The sequence below is a fragment of the Macaca thibetana genome, chromosome 1 (assembly GCF_024542745.1).
Source record: "Macaca thibetana thibetana isolate TM-01 chromosome 1, ASM2454274v1, whole genome shotgun sequence".
NCBI lineage: Eukaryota > Metazoa > Chordata > Mammalia > Primates > Cercopithecidae > Macaca > Macaca thibetana.
Window position 1 is genome coordinate 42,372,290 of NC_065578.1, and position 19,590 is coordinate 42,391,879.

At 44.9% G+C, this 19,590-nt stretch overlaps 1 protein-coding gene across 3 annotated transcripts in view; it reads left to right on the forward strand.

Moving 5' to 3' along the window:
* The window catches only part of CFAP57 (cilia and flagella associated protein 57), a 76,230-nt gene that overhangs the window by 26,446 nt on the left and 30,194 nt on the right, over positions 1-19,590 (forward strand). For all 3 annotated transcript variants that reach the window (XR_007727401.1, XM_050797613.1, XM_050797627.1), the window contains exons 10-17: positions 2,555-2,767; positions 4,808-4,981; positions 10,333-10,494; positions 14,418-14,573; positions 16,248-16,341; positions 16,972-17,162; positions 17,689-17,862; positions 18,926-19,084. Coding sequence is in view for 2 of the 3 variants with exons in the window: in XM_050797613.1 (XP_050653570.1) it covers positions 2,555-2,767; positions 4,808-4,981; positions 10,333-10,494; positions 14,418-14,573; positions 16,248-16,341; positions 16,972-17,162; positions 17,689-17,862; positions 18,926-19,084 (1,323 nt within the window). In the remaining variant the exon portion in view is untranslated. The remainder of the gene's footprint in view (positions 1-2,554; positions 2,768-4,807; positions 4,982-10,332; positions 10,495-14,417; positions 14,574-16,247; positions 16,342-16,971; positions 17,163-17,688; positions 17,863-18,925; positions 19,085-19,590) is intronic.

Genomic DNA, 19,590 nt, shown 5'->3' on the forward strand with positions numbered 1-19,590 from the left:
GCATAGTTTCCTTTAGTTAATTGAACTTATTTGTATTAGCTGCTTTGAAGTCTTTGGCTGCAAAATCTACCATCTGGGCCCCTTCAAAGGCAATTTCTATTGCCTGAATGCTTGCTTGCTTGCTTTTTCTTATTGGTCACACTCTTTTTGTTTGTTTGTTTATGTTTCAATTTTTTGTTGGCTGAAGATTTTAGACAATATATTGTAGCAGTTCTGGATATGTGTCCCCCCAGGAGGTTGTTGTTGGTTGGCTGATTATCTGTTTCATGACTTGGCTGAGCTAATTCTGTAAAGTCTGTTTCCCCTGTAGTGTGCAGTGTCTCATATCACTACTCAGATATTTTTCATCTTTTCTTTTAGCCTGGCTACCTAGGGTTGCCCATGAGTTGCCTGAGCTGCTAATTAGTTATGGATTGTGCATAAACCCCCTTAGCCAGTTAGGTGTTTACCTTTTACTACCAGATTTATGTGTGGCTTGGAAAATGCTATCACAGTTCAGAGAGTCAATGGCTTTTGCATCATGTTCAGCCAGAGACTGGTAGTTTGGATGTCCTCTCTCTGATTGTACATAAGAGGGTACAGCCTTGGGCATGCACAGAGTCTTCCAGGCTGTGAGGGATGAATATGATTTTTTTTTTTTTTTTTTTTTTTTTTTTTTTTTTGAGATGGAGTCTCGCTCTGTCACCCAGACTGGAGTGCAGTGGCTCTACAAAATACAAAATATTAGCTGGGCGTGGTGGCGGGCGCCTGATTTCATTTTTAAGCCTGGCTTCCTAGGAGATGCCCCTGGGGTGGGAGAGCTTAATGTTCAGCGATTGGTGGACTGTTGTGTTTGGTAGGCCCATTGTGCCAGTGAGACTCTGCCCTATGTTAATGGGTCTTTGTGTAGCTTAGGAGATGCTTTCAAGTTTTCCCCATATCCCACTCTGACTGCACCTGAATCAGTACAGCCTAGCACATACATAAGACCTTCCAGCCCCTAGAGTTGTCTGTTATCCCTGAAGGGCTCTTCTTCCCTGTCCCTTTCCCTTGTTCTATCAAAATTCCACTCCTCTGTATCATTTTGCTTACATCCTGGAGTTATCAGCCTCCTTTGAATCACTTTCCACCAAGATCTCCATTGTTTTAGACAATGCCCACAGGCATGGACGTTTCCATGTTCTATTCCAAATAAAGTCAGTCCCCTCAAGCAGAGCTGAGAGCTCCCTGTCTTAGCACCTGACTTTCCCATGGTCAGAACCTTTGCTCCACTGCACCAGAGCTGGGGCGGGGACCTGCTTTTCCAGGAGTAACATCTCACTTCCGTGAGTGACACTTGAGGTGTATGTGCGTGCGTGCGTGTGTGTATGTGCACGTCTGTAAGCCCCTGGTCTTTTTGGCTTGCCCTTCATGGCTTGGATCTTTCACTCTACGAGCAAACTGGGTCAGGAATCATTGGGGCACAGTTATTCTCAGTATGCTGAGCTTGGAGTGGAGCTTCTTCCAACAAGTGAGAATGGGCTGGGGGGAAAGAGAGTCTGAGCCCTCTCGGCCACACCTGCTTGGAATAGAGCTTCTGCAACATGGGGCTGGGGTAAGAATAAGAAATCCCAGCACTTTCCCTTTCTAGACTGAAACCATAGCCCAAGACCGGGAGCTATGGGGAGAGGGAGTCGCTTGTCTTGGCCACACCTGCCCAGTGTGCACAGCAGTGAAGTTTCTTGAGCGAGTCATGGCTCAAATGCTGCAGACCCTGTTCTTACTGGGATTGAGCAGATTTTCTTGAATAAATGTTTTTCCATTTGCTGTATTCCCTGAGGACAATTTCCAGAGACATTTTATTTATTTTATTTTAGACAGGGTCTCACTCTGTCACTGAGGCCGGAGTACAGTGGTACACTCATAGCTTACTGCAGCCTCAACCTCCCCAGTCCAAGCCATCTTCCTGCCTCAGGCACATGCCACCATGCCCAGCTTACTATTTTTATGAAGACAGGGTTTCACTATGTTACCCAGGCTATTCTCAAACTGCTGGGCTGAAGTGATCCTCCCACCTCAGCCTCCCAAAGAGTTGGGCCTACAGATGTGATCCACTGCACCCAGCCTTCTAGAGACTTTAAATGATTATTTTTATCATATTTACCAGTTAACCTACATTGTCAGAGAGAAGGTCAAGTTGAGGTCCTTACCCTGCCATTCCAGAAGTCCACTCTCTCTGTCCTATTTTTGCAAGTTTCTGTGAATATATAATTATGTCAAAATGTTTTGAAAAAACAGCAATAATTGGTTGGTTCTAGCCTTAAGAAACCTGTATGATTCAGTCTTTACGATCATAACGTGAAAAAGAAATGGGAGTGTCTTTTTTTGCAAGTGTCATAGAAGTAATTTGCAAGTGTCATAGAAAACAGAATGTGTACGTTCACAAGAAGCTACGTTTTGTGCTGACAGAAGGGCCTACAGCAGGAAAGGATGTTCTGCTCAGTCTAGTGGAGCACCTGAGGAGTTTGCACCCTTTTCTGTGTTAGGATGTATGTGTGCATATGCTCTTCACTGGATATGTCTTCCTCTCCTGCAGATTCGCTCAATTGTGTGGAATGCAGATGATAGCAAACTGATTTCTGGTGGCACAGATGGTGCTGTGTATGAGTGGAATCTGTCCACAGGAAAAAGAGAGACAGAATGCGTGCTCAAGTCTTGCAGCTACAACTGTGTTACTGTCTCCCCCGATGCCAAAATTATCTTTGCTGTTGGATCAGACCACACCCTCAAGGAGATTGCGGATTCCTCGGTGAGTCTGCCCCTGCCCCGCCTCTGGGCTGCTGCACAGATCTGCAGGGACAGCCTCCTGTGCTTACAGCAGAAAGTATGCACGGAATGAGGGCCTCTGTGTACAGGGCCCCTTCTTCCCAAGATAACATCAGGCTCCTCATTCCTTTTGGATTAGCTCAGTTATCGTCACTTCCTGAATTTCCTGCTCAGTTTCCTTCCTGACTGGGTGAAATTGTAAATTGTGGCCTCTTTTTCATTTCTGTTTTACTTGCTGTCTGTAACTTCTCTCCTACCTTCCAGGCATGGAGGTCATGTCATCTCTAAACTGCGCTCTTACCCTTGGTCTGCACTTAACTTTCCTGGGGTAAAAACCTAACTACAGTATGCACTGAGTAACACCAATGATGCACCACATAGACTATAAGATTGTAATGCCATAAGATTATAATGCCAAATTTTCACTGTACTTTTTCTGTTTAGATATACAGATATTTTCCATTGTGTCACAGTTGCCTACAGTATTCAGCATAGTCACGTGCTGTTCAGGTTTGTAACCTAGGAGCAGTAGGCTGTACCACATAGCCTAGGTGTATAGTAGGCTGTCACAGCTAGGTTTGGGTAAATACACTCCATGATGTTTGTGTGACAAAATAGCCTAACCATGTATCCCATATCAAGCAATGCATGACTGTGCAGTTAGCTGCTATCACCTAGGCTTGCCACTGTATTCTTTTGAAATCCCCAAACTCTGAAACTGTACAGTTACACTAGGCTCCAAATAGTGAAGGGAAAAGAGAGGAGCTAAGCAAGGATGTGTCCTACAAACATGGCCTGTGCGCTCCTCCAGCTGGCTCCTCCCACTTTTCCTGTGACTGGTGCCTGGGAAAGTGTGTACATACCACGGCAGCAACCTGGCCCAAGGCAGGTCTCCCTGGGGCTGGAACACAGTTGACAGTACGGTGACTCTCCTGTGTACTCCCGAGTAGCCCGGTCCTAATTCAATGGCAGCTATCAGTGCTGTGCCAGAATAAAGCCCCTTTAGGGCAAGGCCATGTTTTGCTCCTCTTGGCAGCCCTGCTAGCTGGCACACTGTGTGGTGCACAGTGTTCAATAAATGTGTGTGTAGGTGGGTCGGTAGATGAGTGCGGGAATGAGTGAGGGAATGGAGGGGCGCTCTGATAGTATGGTAGTCCCGCCTTATCCACAGTTTCAGTTACCTGTGGTCAACCAAAGTCCAAAAACAGGTGAGTACCATACTGTGAGTAAGATATTTTGAGAGAGAGAAACCACATTCGCACAGCTTTTATACGGTATTCATATAACTGTTCTATTTTATTATTAGGTATTATTCATCTCTTACTGGGCCTAATTTATAAATTAAACCATATCATAGTTATGTATGTATAGGAAAAAAACATAGTATATATAGGGTTCAGTACTATCTGTGGTTTCAGGCATCCACTGGGGATCTTGGAACATATCCCTCGAGGATAAGGGGAGACTAATGTATAGTTTTGTTTATGTAATGAGCATTAATAAATGTTGCTGAATACATTTATGACCAATAGCCCATTCTCATTTTGAAATGCACCCAAGCATAGCAGTCAAAGCAGAGACTGGAGCCCACCTAGGTACATGAGTTGAAGCAAGTCCCTTGTCACACAGATGGTCCATCATCTGTAGACTAGGGATAACAGTAACTGCCTCAGAGGGTTTCATGAGGATTGAATGAGTTGCAACATGGAGAAGGCACAGAACAGTGCTTGGCACATAGTAGGTGCTATGTGAATATCTCTCTTTACTGGTATTATTCCTAACTCATGAAACTGGTTATTTACCAGCAACACAACAAGGAATATCCAGTTTGCACCTTTTTTTTTTTTTTTTTTTTTTTTTTTTTGTGCTAGGCACTATTCTGGATGCCAAAAGGGATAGAAAAAGCATTTTTTAAAGACAGGCCCCTAGGGATCTGTTAGAGGAGAGGGCGAGAGACAATGGCACCAGGACATGGAGGCCACAGCTCGACCCCTCACATTGAGCAGAGCTGCCTGTGTCCCAGATCCTTCGAGAGATATCGGCGTTTGACATCACCTACACCACCATTGTCATCTCGCATTCCGGACGCATGATGTTTGTGGGCACCTCAGTGGGAACCATTCGTGCCATGAAGTACCCTCTGCCTCTGCAGAAGGAATTCAATGAGTACCAGGCCCATGCCGGTCCTATCACCAAGGTGAGTAGGGCCCTCTCCCCAGGAACCCAGTCCCACACCTGCCTGCCACATGCCTTGTTCGTCCCTTCAACCTCCCAATGTCTTTTCTCTCTCCTTAGTCTCTCTTATTTATTCATCCATCATTCATTGAATCACTGTCTATTGACTATGAATATACTCTTTGTTTAAAACTACTTCCAGGAATTGAGCCTAGGAAATCATCAAAGATACACCTAAAAATGTATGTATGATGTTTTCACCATAATATTATGCATAATAAGGGGCCATTTGGTGGATGCCGTAGCTACTGTGAGTGTGGCCTGCGCTTGACCGCGGCTGCCTCCTTCTCCAGAGAATGGCCCGCACTGAAAGGAGCCATAGCCCTGAAGATTAGCCCCTGAGGGTACGAAAGGCCACCCCAGGGGCAATACCATGAGTACACATTTGTAAATTGTCCTTCCATTCACCCTTCTCATAAAGTAGTGTCTGTGTTCAACAGTCAAAACGTGGAAGCAACCAAGTGTCCACCGACAGACGAACGCATAAGCAAAAGATGGTATATCTGTACAATGGAACAGTATCCCGCCTAAAAAGGAAGGGAATTCTGCAAAGTGCTACCACATGGATGAACCTTGAGGATGTTATGCTAAATTAAATAAGGCCAACCACAAAAAGATAAATACAGTGTGATTCCACTTTTAGGAGATACTTAAGCAGTCAGAATCACAAAGACAGAGTGGTGGTTGGCAGGGGCTGCGGGACGGGGAATGGGGAGTGATGGTTTCATAGGTATAGAGTTTTGGTTTTACAAGACAAAAGGGTTATGGGGGTGGTTGGTGGCAATGGTTGCACAACATTACAAATGTATTTAATAACACGAACTGTACACTTGAAAATGGTTAAGATAGCAAATTTTACAGAATATGTATTTTACCACAATTTTAAAAATGAAATTAAAAAGAATTATCTTGCATGCGAAATGGTTGCCAAGAAATCATAGTCAATAGTAAATTCAAGGTTATTCATAGTGCAAAAAAAAAAAAAGCAATGTCTGTACCTACACCGACCCCCTGAAAAACAGGCACTGGGAAGGTGTGCGTTTCCTCTTCCTTACTCTCGCTTTCTGCAGATTGAATGACATAGACCTGAGGTTTTGAATTATGTCTCAAACTCCATAGTGGCTTACCTGCAACACTAGCTGTATTAAGAAAAGGTTTCTCATTATGAAACAGAACATTTCTGTACCAAGCCTGGGCCTTGGGTCTAAAGTAAATTACTACAACATATTCCCCATCTTCCCTTCAGATCTGCTAAGTTTTGTGGATAAGGAATTTATTTTTCTGATTATAGAAGCAATGCATGTTTATTTTTAAAATAAAAATCCTTGCCAGGCGCAGTGGCTCACGCCTGTAATCCTAGCACTTTGGAAGCCCAAGGCGGGCAGATGATGAGGTCAGGAGATCGAGACCATCCTGGCTGACACGGTGAAACCCCGTCTCTACTAAAAATACAAAAAATTAGCCGGGCATGGTGGCGGGCGCCTGTAGTCCCAGCTACTCAGGAGACTGAGGCAGGATAATCACTTGAACCTGGGAGACGGAGGTTGCAGTGAGCTGAGATGGCGCCACTGCACTCCAGCCTGGGCAATAGAGTGAGACTCTGTCTCAAAAAAACAATCAAAAAAATCCTCATAATAGCATCATCATTTCTTTCATGCATTTCCTTCTACATTTCCATGTGTGTGTGTTTTAAATAAAATTAAGATCATACTGTGAGGCCACTCTCGTGACCCGCTTGTTTTTAACTTCACACTACTGTAAGCGTTTGTCCATACAATTAAATATTTCTCAGAAGCATGACTTTAGTAGCTACACAAATATCCTATCCTATGATGGACTGTAACTTACTAAGTCTTCTCTTGCAATTAGGCATTTAAATTATCTTATGATCTATAGTGAATAGCGCAGTTTACAAATTTATATTTGCATCTCTGATTCTCTCCTAAGACTAAATTCCTGGAGAGAGAATTCCTGAATTCAAGAGTGTTGCCATTCTCAAGATTCTTGACACATACTGCTGATTGTGAGAAGACATTTTTCATAGTTAACTCTTTTGTTTTAACTGTTTATATTGAAATACTTATAGGTTTAGAGGAAATTTTAAAGATGGCACAGAGTTCCCATGTACCCCTCACTCAGTTTCCCCCAGTCATTACATCTCCTAGAACGGTAGCAAAATATCAAACCAGAAAATTGACACTGGTCCACACTGTATATGTATTTCTGAATTATTTCTCACATGCAGTTTGTGTAACCACCACTACAATCACAATATAGAACCGTTCCATCCCCACAGAGATCTCCATCTACCCTTTAGAGTCATACCACTCCTCTCAACTATCATCCCTAATCCCTGGCAACCACTAATTTGTTCTTATTTCCATAACTTTTGTCATTTTGAGAATTGCATATGCTATTATACTGTATGTGGCCTTCTCAAAATGGCTTTTTTATTGATACATAATATCTGTACATATTTATGAAGTACATGTGATATTTTGTTACAGGCATAGAGCGTGTAATGATCAGGTCAGGATATTTAGGGTTTCCATCCACCTCACGTATTTATGATTTCTGTGTGTTGAGGGCATTTCAAGTCCTCTCTTCTAGCAATTTAAAAATATACAATACATTGTTGTTAACTATAGTCACCTTACTCTGCTATCAAACATTAGAACTTATTTCTTCTTCAACCTGGCATGTGCGTCATGCCTGTAATCCCAACACTTTGGAAAGCCAAGGCAGCCAGATCACTTGAAGTCAGGAATTTGAGACCAGTCTGGCCAACATGGTGAAACCCCCATCTCTACTAAAAATACAAAAAATTAGCCAGGCATGGTGGTGCATGCCTGTAATCCCAGCTACACAAGAGGCTGAGGCAGGAGAATTGCTTGAACCTGAGAAGCAGAGGTTGCAGTGATCCGGGAGATCGTGCCACTGCACTCTTAGCCTGGGCAACACAGCAAGACTCTGTCTCAAAAAAAGAAAGAAAGAAAAAACTGATTTCTTCTATCTAATGTTTGTATCTGTTAACCAATCTTTATCACCCCACCCACCCATACACTCTTCCCTAGTATCCATCATGCCACTCTCTACCTCCATAAGGTCAACTTTTTTTTTTTTTTTTGAGACAGAGTCTCACTCTGTCGCCGAGGCTGGAGTGCGATGGCACGATCTCAGCTCACTGCAACCACTGCCTCCTGGGTTCAAGCGATTTTTCCACCTCAGCCTCCCAAGTAGCTGGGATTACAGGCACATGCCATCACGCCCAGCTAGGGTCAACATTTTTTAGCTCTCACATATGAATAAGAACATACAATATTTGTTTTTCTGTACCTGACATATTTCACTTAACTTCACGACCTCCAGTTCCATCCATGTTGCTGCAAAAACATGATTTCATTCATTTTTATGGCCAAATAGTATTTCAGTGGGTATATATACCACATTTTCTTTATTCATTTATCCACTGATGGACACTTAGGTTGATTCCATATCTTTACTATTGTAAATAGTGGTACAATAAATATTGGGGGTGGGGTGCAGGTATGCTTTCAATATACTGATTTCCTTTCCTTTAGGTAAATACCCAGTAATGAGATTGCAGGATTGTATGGTAGTTCTGTTTTTGGTTTTTTTGAGAAGTCTACATACTGTTTTCCATAGTGGTTGTACTAATTTACCTTCCCACCAACAGTGTATAAGAGTTCTCTTCTCTCCACATTCTTGCCAGAATCTGTTATTTGTTGTATTTGTTGTCTTTTAATAATACCTACTCTAACTGGGGTAAGATGGTATCTCATTGTGGTTTTGAGTTGCATTTCCCTGATGATTAGTGATGTTGAGCATTTTTTCATATGCTTGCTGGCCATTTGTATGTCTTCTTTTGAGAAATGTCTGTTCATGTCCTTAGCCCACTTTTTTTTCTTTTCTTTTTTTTTTTTTTTTTTTTTTTTTTGGACAGAGTCTCGCTCTTGTCGGCCAGGCGGGAATGCAATGGTGCGCTCTCAGCTCACTGCAACCTCCCACTCCTAGGTTCAAGAGATTCTCCTGCCTCAGCCTCCCGAGTAGCTGGGATTACAGGTGCCTGTCACCACGCCCAACTAATTTTTATATTTTTAGTAGGGATGAGGTTGTACCATGTTGGCCAGGCTGGTCTCAAACTTCTGACCTCAGGTGATCCACCCACCTAGGCCTCCCACCGTGCCGCGATAACAGGTGTGAACCACCGCGCCTGCCCCTTAGCTGACTTTTTAATGAGATTTTTAAATTTTTTTGTTTGTTTAACGTTGAGTTTTTTGAGTTCTTTGTGTATTCTGGATATTGGTCTTTTGTCAGAGTAATAGTTTGCAAATATTTTCTCCCATTTGACAGGTTGTCTCTTCACTCTGTTGATTATTTCCTTTGCTGTGCAGAAGCTTTCTAGCTTAATGTCCTGATTATGGCTTTTTCCACTCAGCTTAATCCCCTTCAAATCCATCCAAGTTGTGTTGTGTATCAGGCATAGTTTATTCCTTTTATTGCTGAGTAGTGTTCCACGAAAAGCAAATCATAGTTTGTGTAGCCATTCACCTATTGCAGGATATTTTTAATTTTTTCCAGTTTTCAGCTATTATAAATAAAGTTGCTGTGACCAGTCATATACAGGCTTTTGTGTGGAAATAAGTTTTCATTTCTCTGGGATAAATGCCCAGGAGTATAATTGCTGAATCATATGGTACGTGTATATTCAGGTTTTTTTTTTTTTAAACTGCCAAGCTATTTTCCAGATTGGCTGTACCATTTTCCATTTCCACCAAGAATGTATGAGACCCAGTTTCTCTGCATCATTGCCAGCACTTGGTGTTGTGACTGTTTTTTTATTTTAGCTGTTCTAATGGGTGTGTAGTGATATCTCATCATGGTCCTAATTTTGCATTTTCCTAAATGGCTAATAATGTGGAACATCTCTTCATGTGCTTACTTGCCATCTGTATATTTTCCCTGGTGAAATGTCTCTATATCTTTTGTCTGCTTTCTGATTGAATTGTTTGACTTTTTTACTGTTGAGTTTTTGAGAGTTCCTTATATATTCTAGATAATAGCTGACTCTTCAGATTCCAAATCCACAGGAAATGTAGACATAACCTTGCTTCTTCTATTCATTAACAGATGCCTGTGAGGGCTCCTGTCTCATTCTTACCTGGGATCTAGTTTACCCCACTGTGAGGCTGTGCCCAGGATTGCATGGGGGGAAGCCTTGTACAACAGCTGGCGCAGCCCTGGTCATCTGTGGCCTTGAAAGCTTCCTGGCCATGACCTTTTTCTCTTCAGATGTTGCTAACCTTTGATGATCAATTCCTGCTGACTGCTGCTGAGGATGGCTGCCTGTTCACCTGGAAGGTCTTTGATAAGGATGGCCGGGGAATCAAGCGAGAGAGGGAGGTGGGCTTTGCCGAAGAGGTGCTTGTGACTAAAACAGACATGGAAGAAAAGGTAAGAACTGGATCTAATGAAGAGGGACATGGAATTCCTTACCAGACTGCATTCAAATGCGGGTCCAGCACCAGGGCCCTCTACAGCCTGGCTACAACCTGTGTCCAGTGCAGGCCCCCACGGCTCCCTGCACATGCGCTGTCCACACAACCAAGCTCTCCTCCTCACTGCCACTGTCCACCCTACTCTGCCTGTCTTTCTGCCATGTGATCATCTTGACTTACACTGTGCTTTGCTTTTATTCTGTGATCTGATTTTCCTCTTCCTACTCTTTGAAACCAAGAACAATGAAACATACAGTTCTCTTATGACCAACAGTTTCTAGCACATGCTGGGCACATGGAAGATAATCAATAAATATTTACAAAAGTAAAGTATATTCTCATTTAAATGTCACAACATTTCTATGAAGAAGATACTGTCATTCTCCCCATGTTTCAAAAAACAAATTAGGAGAGCTTGAGGGATGTGTCCAAAGTCAGTGTGCTAATAACTAATAGGACCAGAGTTCTAATCCAGATTTGATCTAGAGCCCCCTCCTTTAATCACTACACCAAAGGAACATCCCTTCCTTCCTGTTGATGCAGTAAACATTTCACAAAGGTGCGTTTTGCAGAGATGTGAGTGCATAGCTCTGTGCTATGCTCCCTAAGGGAGAAGCTGAATGGATGATAAACACACAAGGCTCATGGAGGATCACAGAGCTACACAGTCATTGCTGTTTGTCCAGAATCTTAACTGTGTTTATTGAATACCTACCATTTGCTAGGCACTGGGGATGCATGTGTGAAAAAGACAGGTATGGGCCCTGTGACATGACCAGGAAGTTCAGTCAGGTAAAGGATAGAAACAAGTAAAGCCATCAGAGCAGCAATGCAACACTGCCACAAAGCAGAGTGACAAGCCTCTGGCATGTGCTGGAGATCCCTTCTAGAGCTCCCTAGAATTTTCCGCAGGAAAAGCAAAGAGGGAGAAGAGGATGAGGGAGGGCCCCGTGAGAGTGGGGGCCTGACCTGCTGCAGAAGGAACCCCTCCTTTTCTCTGTTATCTTTTCTGTTCTTCCCAGAGGGTAGGGGAAGAGGCCAAATAGGAGACAGCAGGCTAAACCAAAGGCCTGAAGGTGCCCATGCTGACTTTTGACTACAGCCCCTAGATGGACCTGACAGTACCACTGCCAGGCTGGAAATGACTCGTGCATGTACCGCTCCTTCTTGAAACTCCCTTCTGTCTTACCATCCATGTGACCACACTCTGTTCCCTGTAAACCTTTGTGACTCCTCCTCCCCACTCCTGTCCTGGCTCTTCCTCCGCCTGTCCCTTTAAAAGCATGTTCCTGGAATTCTCAGCTCTCTTTATATTCTATTATAGTCTACGTAACTCTCAGGCCATGATTTACCTTCTCTGCCTAGGATTTACAGAGGGGTCTGCTGTGTACCTGACACTATACTAAGGTCTGGGAATGTAGAGAGAAAACACACAGAGCATCCTTTAGCTGATAGCCTGGGAAGAGGGCAGAGTATCATAAAGAAGGGAATTAAACGTGCGGCGGAATGAAGTGTCATGAAAGAACGACGCTGTGGGAGCACAGGGGAAGGAACTTGGCTCAGGCCAGATGGTGCCAGAGGACATGAGCCTTGCTCAGAGCCTTCCAGAACAAATGGACAAGGGCCACTGAGCAATGAGCAGTGAGTGTGTGCAGAGGGATGAGGGAGCGGTGATCTGCAAAGCTGCTCCTAGTTAGGGTGTGCCAGAGAGAAGGGCTGAAGATGAAGCTGGAGAGAAACAGGTCAGGGGGGCCTTTTACACCATGCATTAGGCTGCACATTGTTCATAAGGACCGTTCATAAATTTAAGCTAGGGAATGACAATATGATTCGCATCTCAGAGAGATTACTCTGCAGCAACGTGGAGAAGAGATGAAGAAAGGACGCTGAACAAGGACCTCAAACACAACATGTCAAAGGCCGGGTCATTCCCATGGATAAATATATCCCACTAGCCAGGGCAGACCCCTGGGGTCATTGATAAGTATTCATTCAGTGCTGACCGTGTTGCTAGTTTTATGCTAGGTTCTGGGGATAAAGCAGTGAAGCAAGACAGGCCAAGCCCCACCCTCAGGTACCAGCCCTTCTACCTAGGAGACAGCCTTCATCCATGATCCTTACCTCTCCACCCCACACCCAATCAGGCACTACCCTCTCTAAACTCACTCTCTCCAACCTCTCCATTCCTCTCCAGTCCCCTCCCCTACCTCAGTCCAAACCCTGTCCGTCTCTCACCTAGTCTATGCAGTTGCGCCCCACCCACAGCAACTCATCATCCTGCTTTTGGTCCTTCCTTAATCTAGTCCGTGCTGCATACCGCCATGGGAGAAATCTTTATACCACCAAAGTCAGACTGATCAGCTTTGATGAGGACCTTTGGAAGCCCTCTAGGATAAAATCCAAACTTCCTAGCATGGCCTACCAGACCCCTGATGGTCTGACGCAGTCTTGGCTGCCCTTTCCTGTGCATCCCACCTGTGCCATGTCACATGCAGTGAGTGCCCTGGCCAGGCATTCCTGCTCCCTCTTCTCTGACTTTGCACGTGCAATTTGTGCTTATCCTTCATCTCAGTACTTCCTGTGCACCAGATCCTCACTAGTCTGCTGGCCAGAAATGCAGAAATGTGTGTAATTCAGTTCCTTGATATCAAGTCTTTCACAGGTGGTAGAGGAGACAGACCAGAAATGGTGAGATAGGGATGCATGGGGTCTCCCCGTAGGTAAGCAAGAAGAAAACACTGCATTCTGACCCACTCTTGTCATCGACATTATCTTTTTAAGGAAATGAAGGGTGTGTGTATTATAGTATTTTTAGAAAACTTTGGCATCAGTGAGTATGATGGGAGAAGACACTAGGCCGGGTGCAGTGGCTCAGGCCTATAATCCCAGCACTTTGGGAGGCTGAGGCAGAAGGATTGCTTGAGCCCAGGAGTTTGAGACCAGCCCGGGCAACATAGTGAGACCCCCATCTCTAGGCAAAATATAAAAATTAACCAGGTGTGGTGGGGCATCCTGCTACTTGGCAGGCTGAGGTGGGAGGATCACTTGAGCCCAGGAGGTCAAGGCTACAGTGAGCCGTGATCACACTGCTGCACTCCAGCCTGGGTGACAGAGTGAAACCAAGTCTTAAAAGAAAAAAAAAAAAGAAAGAAAAAAGGAAGTATAAGAAGATACTAGGCATAAAAACCAGCAAGACAGAAGAGTTAGGATTTAAAGTAATAAAAGTGAGTCTAAGAAGACATCAAGAGGGACCCAGCTTTGGGCACTTACCACGATTTGTCATAATGTGTTTATCTGACTGCCTCAGTAGACTCTAAGTTCTATGGGGACAGGAGTCATGCTTTAGTAAATATCTTCTGAGATCCTACTCTGTGTTAGACACTGTTCCAGTACTTGGGATATATCAGCAAACAAACCCTACAAAGATTCTGATCTATGTAGAGCAAGTTCTAACGGGGAAAGAAGAATAAAAATAATAAAATAATAAGTAAATTATAGAAAGTGCAAGATCTAAGGAAATAAGAAGAAGTAGAGCAGAGTAAGAAAGGTGATGGGTCCTGGGAATGGGAAGGGGTTGCAGAATTAAACAGTGTGGTCCAAGTCAGCCTCATCAAGCAGGAGACGTTTAGGCCGACTTGAAAGAGATGAGAGCATTACTAGCACAATGTAGTAAGGACTTTTTGAGGATAGAGGAGGAAGCTCATGTGTCTCCTCGTTTTTAGCCGGTGTGTCTTCTGGGGAAAAGATGACAGGTTCCAGTTGAGACACATTGAGTTTGAAGCTAGGCAGAGCTGCAGGTCTCAGGTCAAGGCCACAGGTTTAAATATTCTGATTCACCCTCACTGTCAGTGTTCTTGATTCTCTGTCCTTCTCCCAAAGGCTCAGGTTATGTTGGAGCTAAAGACTCGTGTGGAGGAATTAAAAATGGAGAATGAGTATCAACTCCGACTAAAGGACATGAACTATTCTGAGAAGATTAAGGAGCTAACAGACAAGTTCATCCAGGAAATGGAGTCCTTGAAAACAAAAAACCAGGTCTGTTTAAAAGACTGACCAACAAGCGCAAATAACAAGAAATTTCCACTTTCAAGACAGGACTGGCATATACTGCCCAAGCTATGCTCAAACAGTAAGATATGTGAAAATGTCCAATTTTAAAGCATAGTTGTTGATATCAGAAATGCCGGGCACAGTGGCTGACGCCTGCAATCCCAGCACTTTGGGAGGCCAAGGCGGGCGGATCACTTGAGGTCGGGAGTTCGAGACCAGCCTGGCCAACGTGGTCCAGCCTGGGCAACAGAGACTCTATCTAAAAACATAAATAAATAAATATGCTTACAATCAATTGCTAAGTGAAAAAAAAAAGCAGAATATAAACCACTTTATGGTGAATGGTATTAATCGGTATTAGTGGTATTAACAGATTAATTAATCTATAGTAGTAAAATACATACAGAAAATAGATAACAGTATAATTATCTCTGGAAGTTGAGATTACAGATAATTTAAATTTTGTTTTTTATCCTTTATGTAATTTCTAAATTATCTACAATGAGAATTATGATTAGGAGAAACTTATTTAAAAACAAAATGAAAAGAAAAGAAAAACAAAGCAAAAAGATAAGAAAATCAAAGCATAGATGGAGAATAACTAGCAGAATTCCTGGGTTGTCAGGAAGTTAAATAAAATTAGTCTACATGGCCTTTACATAGTTAGATTTGGTCCGGGACTCTCCCAGATTCTTTTCTTTGTTCTACACAAATCTGGACTCCTATCTAAAATCCCCGCTGGGCAAGGTGGCTTACCCCTATAATCCTGACACTTTGGAAGGCCTAGGCAGGAGGATTGCTTGCATCTGAGAGCTTGAGACCAGCATGGTTAACATAGTGAGACCCTGTCTCCAACATAAAATAAAAAATGAGTCTGCCATGCTGGCATGTGCCTGTAGTTCTAGCTACTTGGGAGGCTGAGATGGGAGGATTGCCTGAGCCTGAGAGGTGGAGGCTGCAGTGAGTCATGATCTCACCACTGCACTCCAGCCTGGATGACAGAGTGAGGCCCTGTCCCTCACCCCCTAAAAAAATTCCCAATTATGTGCTTGAGGGATATTTGTTTCTTTAATGTCTATGGGTCATAAAGTTTTGCTAAAAAAAAGAAAGAAAAACCTTGGCTATTAATTGTGTTAATTAATTCATTTTATAATTTTATTCTTTTAGCCAACAGTTATTTGGTCCTGTATATAAGCCAGGCGCAAAGTTAGGTCCTGAAGATGGCACACCACCTCCAACTCGCCCCCCAAGCCTGAAAGCTTTCCTGCTCAGTTAAAGAAAACACTTGCTCAGAAGCTTTACCCATGAACACACCCAAGGATTTCATTGACAGCAATGTGCCGGCAACAGAGGATTCAAATGAATCCCTACTTTTTCATCCAGAAGTCCTTTTGACACGTGTCCAAAACTGAACTCATCATTGACAAACCCATTTAGTAGCAAGAATAGAAATAGGAACAGTATAGAGCTTTTCCAGTAGAATATAACATAAATAAAAGGTGACAATGTGGTTGTTGCTTCATAGAACAGTGCTTGGTGCAAAATAAGGGCTTGAGAAATGTTTGTGAGTGAAGAAGGGTGTAACTTGTAAAGTCAGTTCTTGCCCTCATAGTGCTTTCAGCAGATGTGTGTAAATGAGGAAATGGGACTCTGTTTTAGGTCTTAAGAACAGAAAAAGAAAAGCAGGATGTTTATCACCGTGAGCACATAGAAGACCTCCTAGACAAGCAAAGCCGGGAACTGCAAGACCTGGGTGAGCCCACAAGTAGAGGCCTCGCTGGTTAGGGTGGGAAGAGCTAGGTTATGGGGAAACACTTGAGAGTCCCCCAGACACGGTAGAAGTCTCAGGGAATATAGCTCTGTCTAAAAACAGGCTACGTGTATCCCCTGGAACTCACGGTGGTTTTTACTCATTCACTCAGCACATTAAACACCTATTGCATGAAAGTAGGAGACATGGAAAAGTTCAAGTTTGGAACCTGACAGTCTTGCCTTGGGTCCCAGGCTCACCACGTACTTGCCAGGTGCTCTAGGGAGTCACCTCACCTTACCGAGCCTCACTTTACTCTTCTATAAAGTGGGGGTCCTAACACCTAGTTTTCACACTCAGGATATTCTTCTTGGCCCTGAGTCCCCAGATACCACTCTGTGCTTTCCTGGAAACTTTTCTTCCCAGAGCAGGCAGGCAGGGAGTTTGGCTACCGGATGAGATGACGGGATGAGGGGGTGGCGGTGAGGAAGCCAGGCAGGCATTTGAATCTTGGCTCTGGAGGCAGCTGCTCCAGCTGGTGCTGGAAGGAATGGGAAAGTGCCCAAGGCTCCTGGGTGTCCCTGAGGCAGGTGCTGCTCTGCCACCTTAAATACCTTCCTTGCTTCTCTCCAGAATGTTGCAACAACCAAAAGTTGCTTCTAGAATATGAGAAGTACCAGGAGCTGCAGCTCAAGTCCCAGAGGATGCAGGAAGAGTATGAAAAACAGCTCCGGGATAATGATGAGACCAAGAGCCAGGCCCTGGAGGAGCTGACTGAGTTTTACGAGGCCAAACTGCAGGAGAAAACCACCCTTCTGGAAGAGGTACTCACAGGAAGCCATGCTGTGCCTCCCTTTCCCAGAGAAAAGCCACCATTCACTCAGATCTCCATGGCATAGCCACTGTATGCCAGGATGTGTTGTACCTGGGGACAGACACGGTTTCTACCGCCAAGGAACTTGTATCTAATGGGGGAGAGAGCCAAATAACATCGCAAATAAATATAACATTACGATTGTCACAAGTTCTGTGAGAGAAAAATATGGGAAGCCTGGGTTTCCAGTGAACAAGACCAAAGGAGAACAGGGATGGGTGTTGGAAAGGTTGGGGTTGAAGTGATGGAGCATGAGGCCTGATTTGGTAGGAAAAGAGGGGAGGCAGGAAGAGAGGACAGACGGGAAGAAGGTGGACAGGTCAAGGGCCCTGTGGCCATGGTCTCCGTTTCTGGAATGGCGCTCACCTCCCACTCCTTGGGACAGGTCCCCATGCTCATCTCACCTCAAGCCCTGTGGGCACAAAGGTGCGGGAGTCCCTTCTCCCCTGACCACATGCCCACTCTCTCTGAGCCAGGCACAGGAAGATGTCAGGCAGCAGCTGCGGGAATTTGAAGAGACCAAGAAGCAGATTGAAGAAGATGAAGACCGAGAAATCCAAGATATCAAAACCAAGTATGAGAAAAAGCTTCGGGATGAAAAGGAATCAAACCTGCGGCTCAAGGGAGAAACAGGCATCATGAGGAAGAAGGTAGCAGGCTGTTCTCCCAGAGACCTGGGGTGGGCGAGGGTGTTGCAGAGAAAGCTGGGGTGGGTGGACTGACCAGCCTGGGGGGCCTGGCCAGGGTCCTGCCTGTCCCCATCTTCAGCAAGCAGGCCGGGAGAAGAGCACGAGCCAGCGCACACTCACGCAGACGGACCCTCCCCACCACGCCCTCGGAAAGGCAGCCACACGGGCTTCCCTGCTCTCCTTTTCACAGGATATTGGGGTTCCCTGTGTGCAGATAGAGGCTTTCTAGTTTTCACTTATTGGCAAGTAGGATTCAGTCAGTGTTTTCCGAGCTAGCCCTCCGATGGAAATGGAAATGGAAATAAGGTCTTCTGGGGATGACGTAGATGAAGTCTTGGCCTGGGGGCATCCTCAGGCTCTTGGTCCAGGGAGTCGTGGGCGTCTCCCGTTCAGCACTACGGGTGGAAGAGGGAACGGGGGTGTAGGATGCTTAGTTTACAAAGTGAGGAAGATGTTTTTAGTTCACTCACCATCGAGGGTGAGGGAGGATTCAACTCAGTTTCCCCAAAACATTTAGCCCTGGAGAAGCTAAGTTCAAAGCAAGCTCGAGTTTCTTCCTGTTAGAAAGCACACTAGTAAATCCAGGGGACAATCAGTCTTCCCTTCTTGGTCATGGCTAAGATGGCTCATCAGTTAGAGCCCACTTTCTGTGACCTTGATGCAGGGTGGATCCCAGCCTTTCAAGATGAGTGTGGTCACAGAAGTCTCTGGTCCACTTGGCGCACCGGTCTCCGGAACCTCTTGTGAAGACAGTCCTCTCACAGGGGAATGGGCCTGGATGTTATGGGACAAATACTACATCATCCATTTGGCCTGGGAAATTCCTGAACTGTCCCAAATTCTCCAAATATTCATTCCTAAAATCCCAGAAATGTTGAGTGCTAAGTGTTTTCAGGCCACAGAAGGTGGGGTGATTCAGATCACAGTTGGCCGGTGGTGGGGAACCCCTTACATTGAGGCAGTGGGAGGAATGGAGATGAGTTCTGACTTTAGTGGTCTTTGTTGTTGCCGTTCGCTTTTCTAGTTCAGCAGCCTGCAGAAGGAGATTGAAGAACGAACCAATGACATCGAGACCCTAAAAGGAGAGCAGGTGAAGCTGCAAGGAGTCATTAAGTCTCTGGAGAAGGACATCCAAGGCCTCAAGCGAGAGATCCAGGAAAGAGACGAGACTATTCAGGACAAGGTGACAGCTCTCCTTCTGTCCTCCCTCAGCTATGGCCAGATGGGCCAAGGCAAGGAAGGCAAAGCTCAGGGGAGAGAGGGTCTCTAGCTTCTCAGGACGCATTTCTTTAACTCGATGAGGGAACCAGCGGTCAATGAAGCGCCTCTTGTGTGTTTGGCGCTGGGCTAATCGCTATCAACACATCGCATTCAGTTCTGCCAACAACCCAGGGGGCCTGAGAACCCAGTGTTATGGTTCGGGAAGCTGAACTCCAAGAGGCTGGGTATCTCGCCCAGGGGTCACACACTTCAATAGGTGACGGGCTGCGAGCAGAACCTGAGTCAGCTGACTCCACTGCTCCAGGCATCCTCGGAGGCGCTCCCCCATGGACTGGGGGCAGCTCACTTGCCACACTGCCCACGTGGTCCCCGTGTCGCAGTGGGACTCTCCTGGGGTTGACCCTGTCCAGGAGGCTGCTTCTACTTTGGGGATGCCTTTCTTCCAAACACTCAGATGACAGAGACATC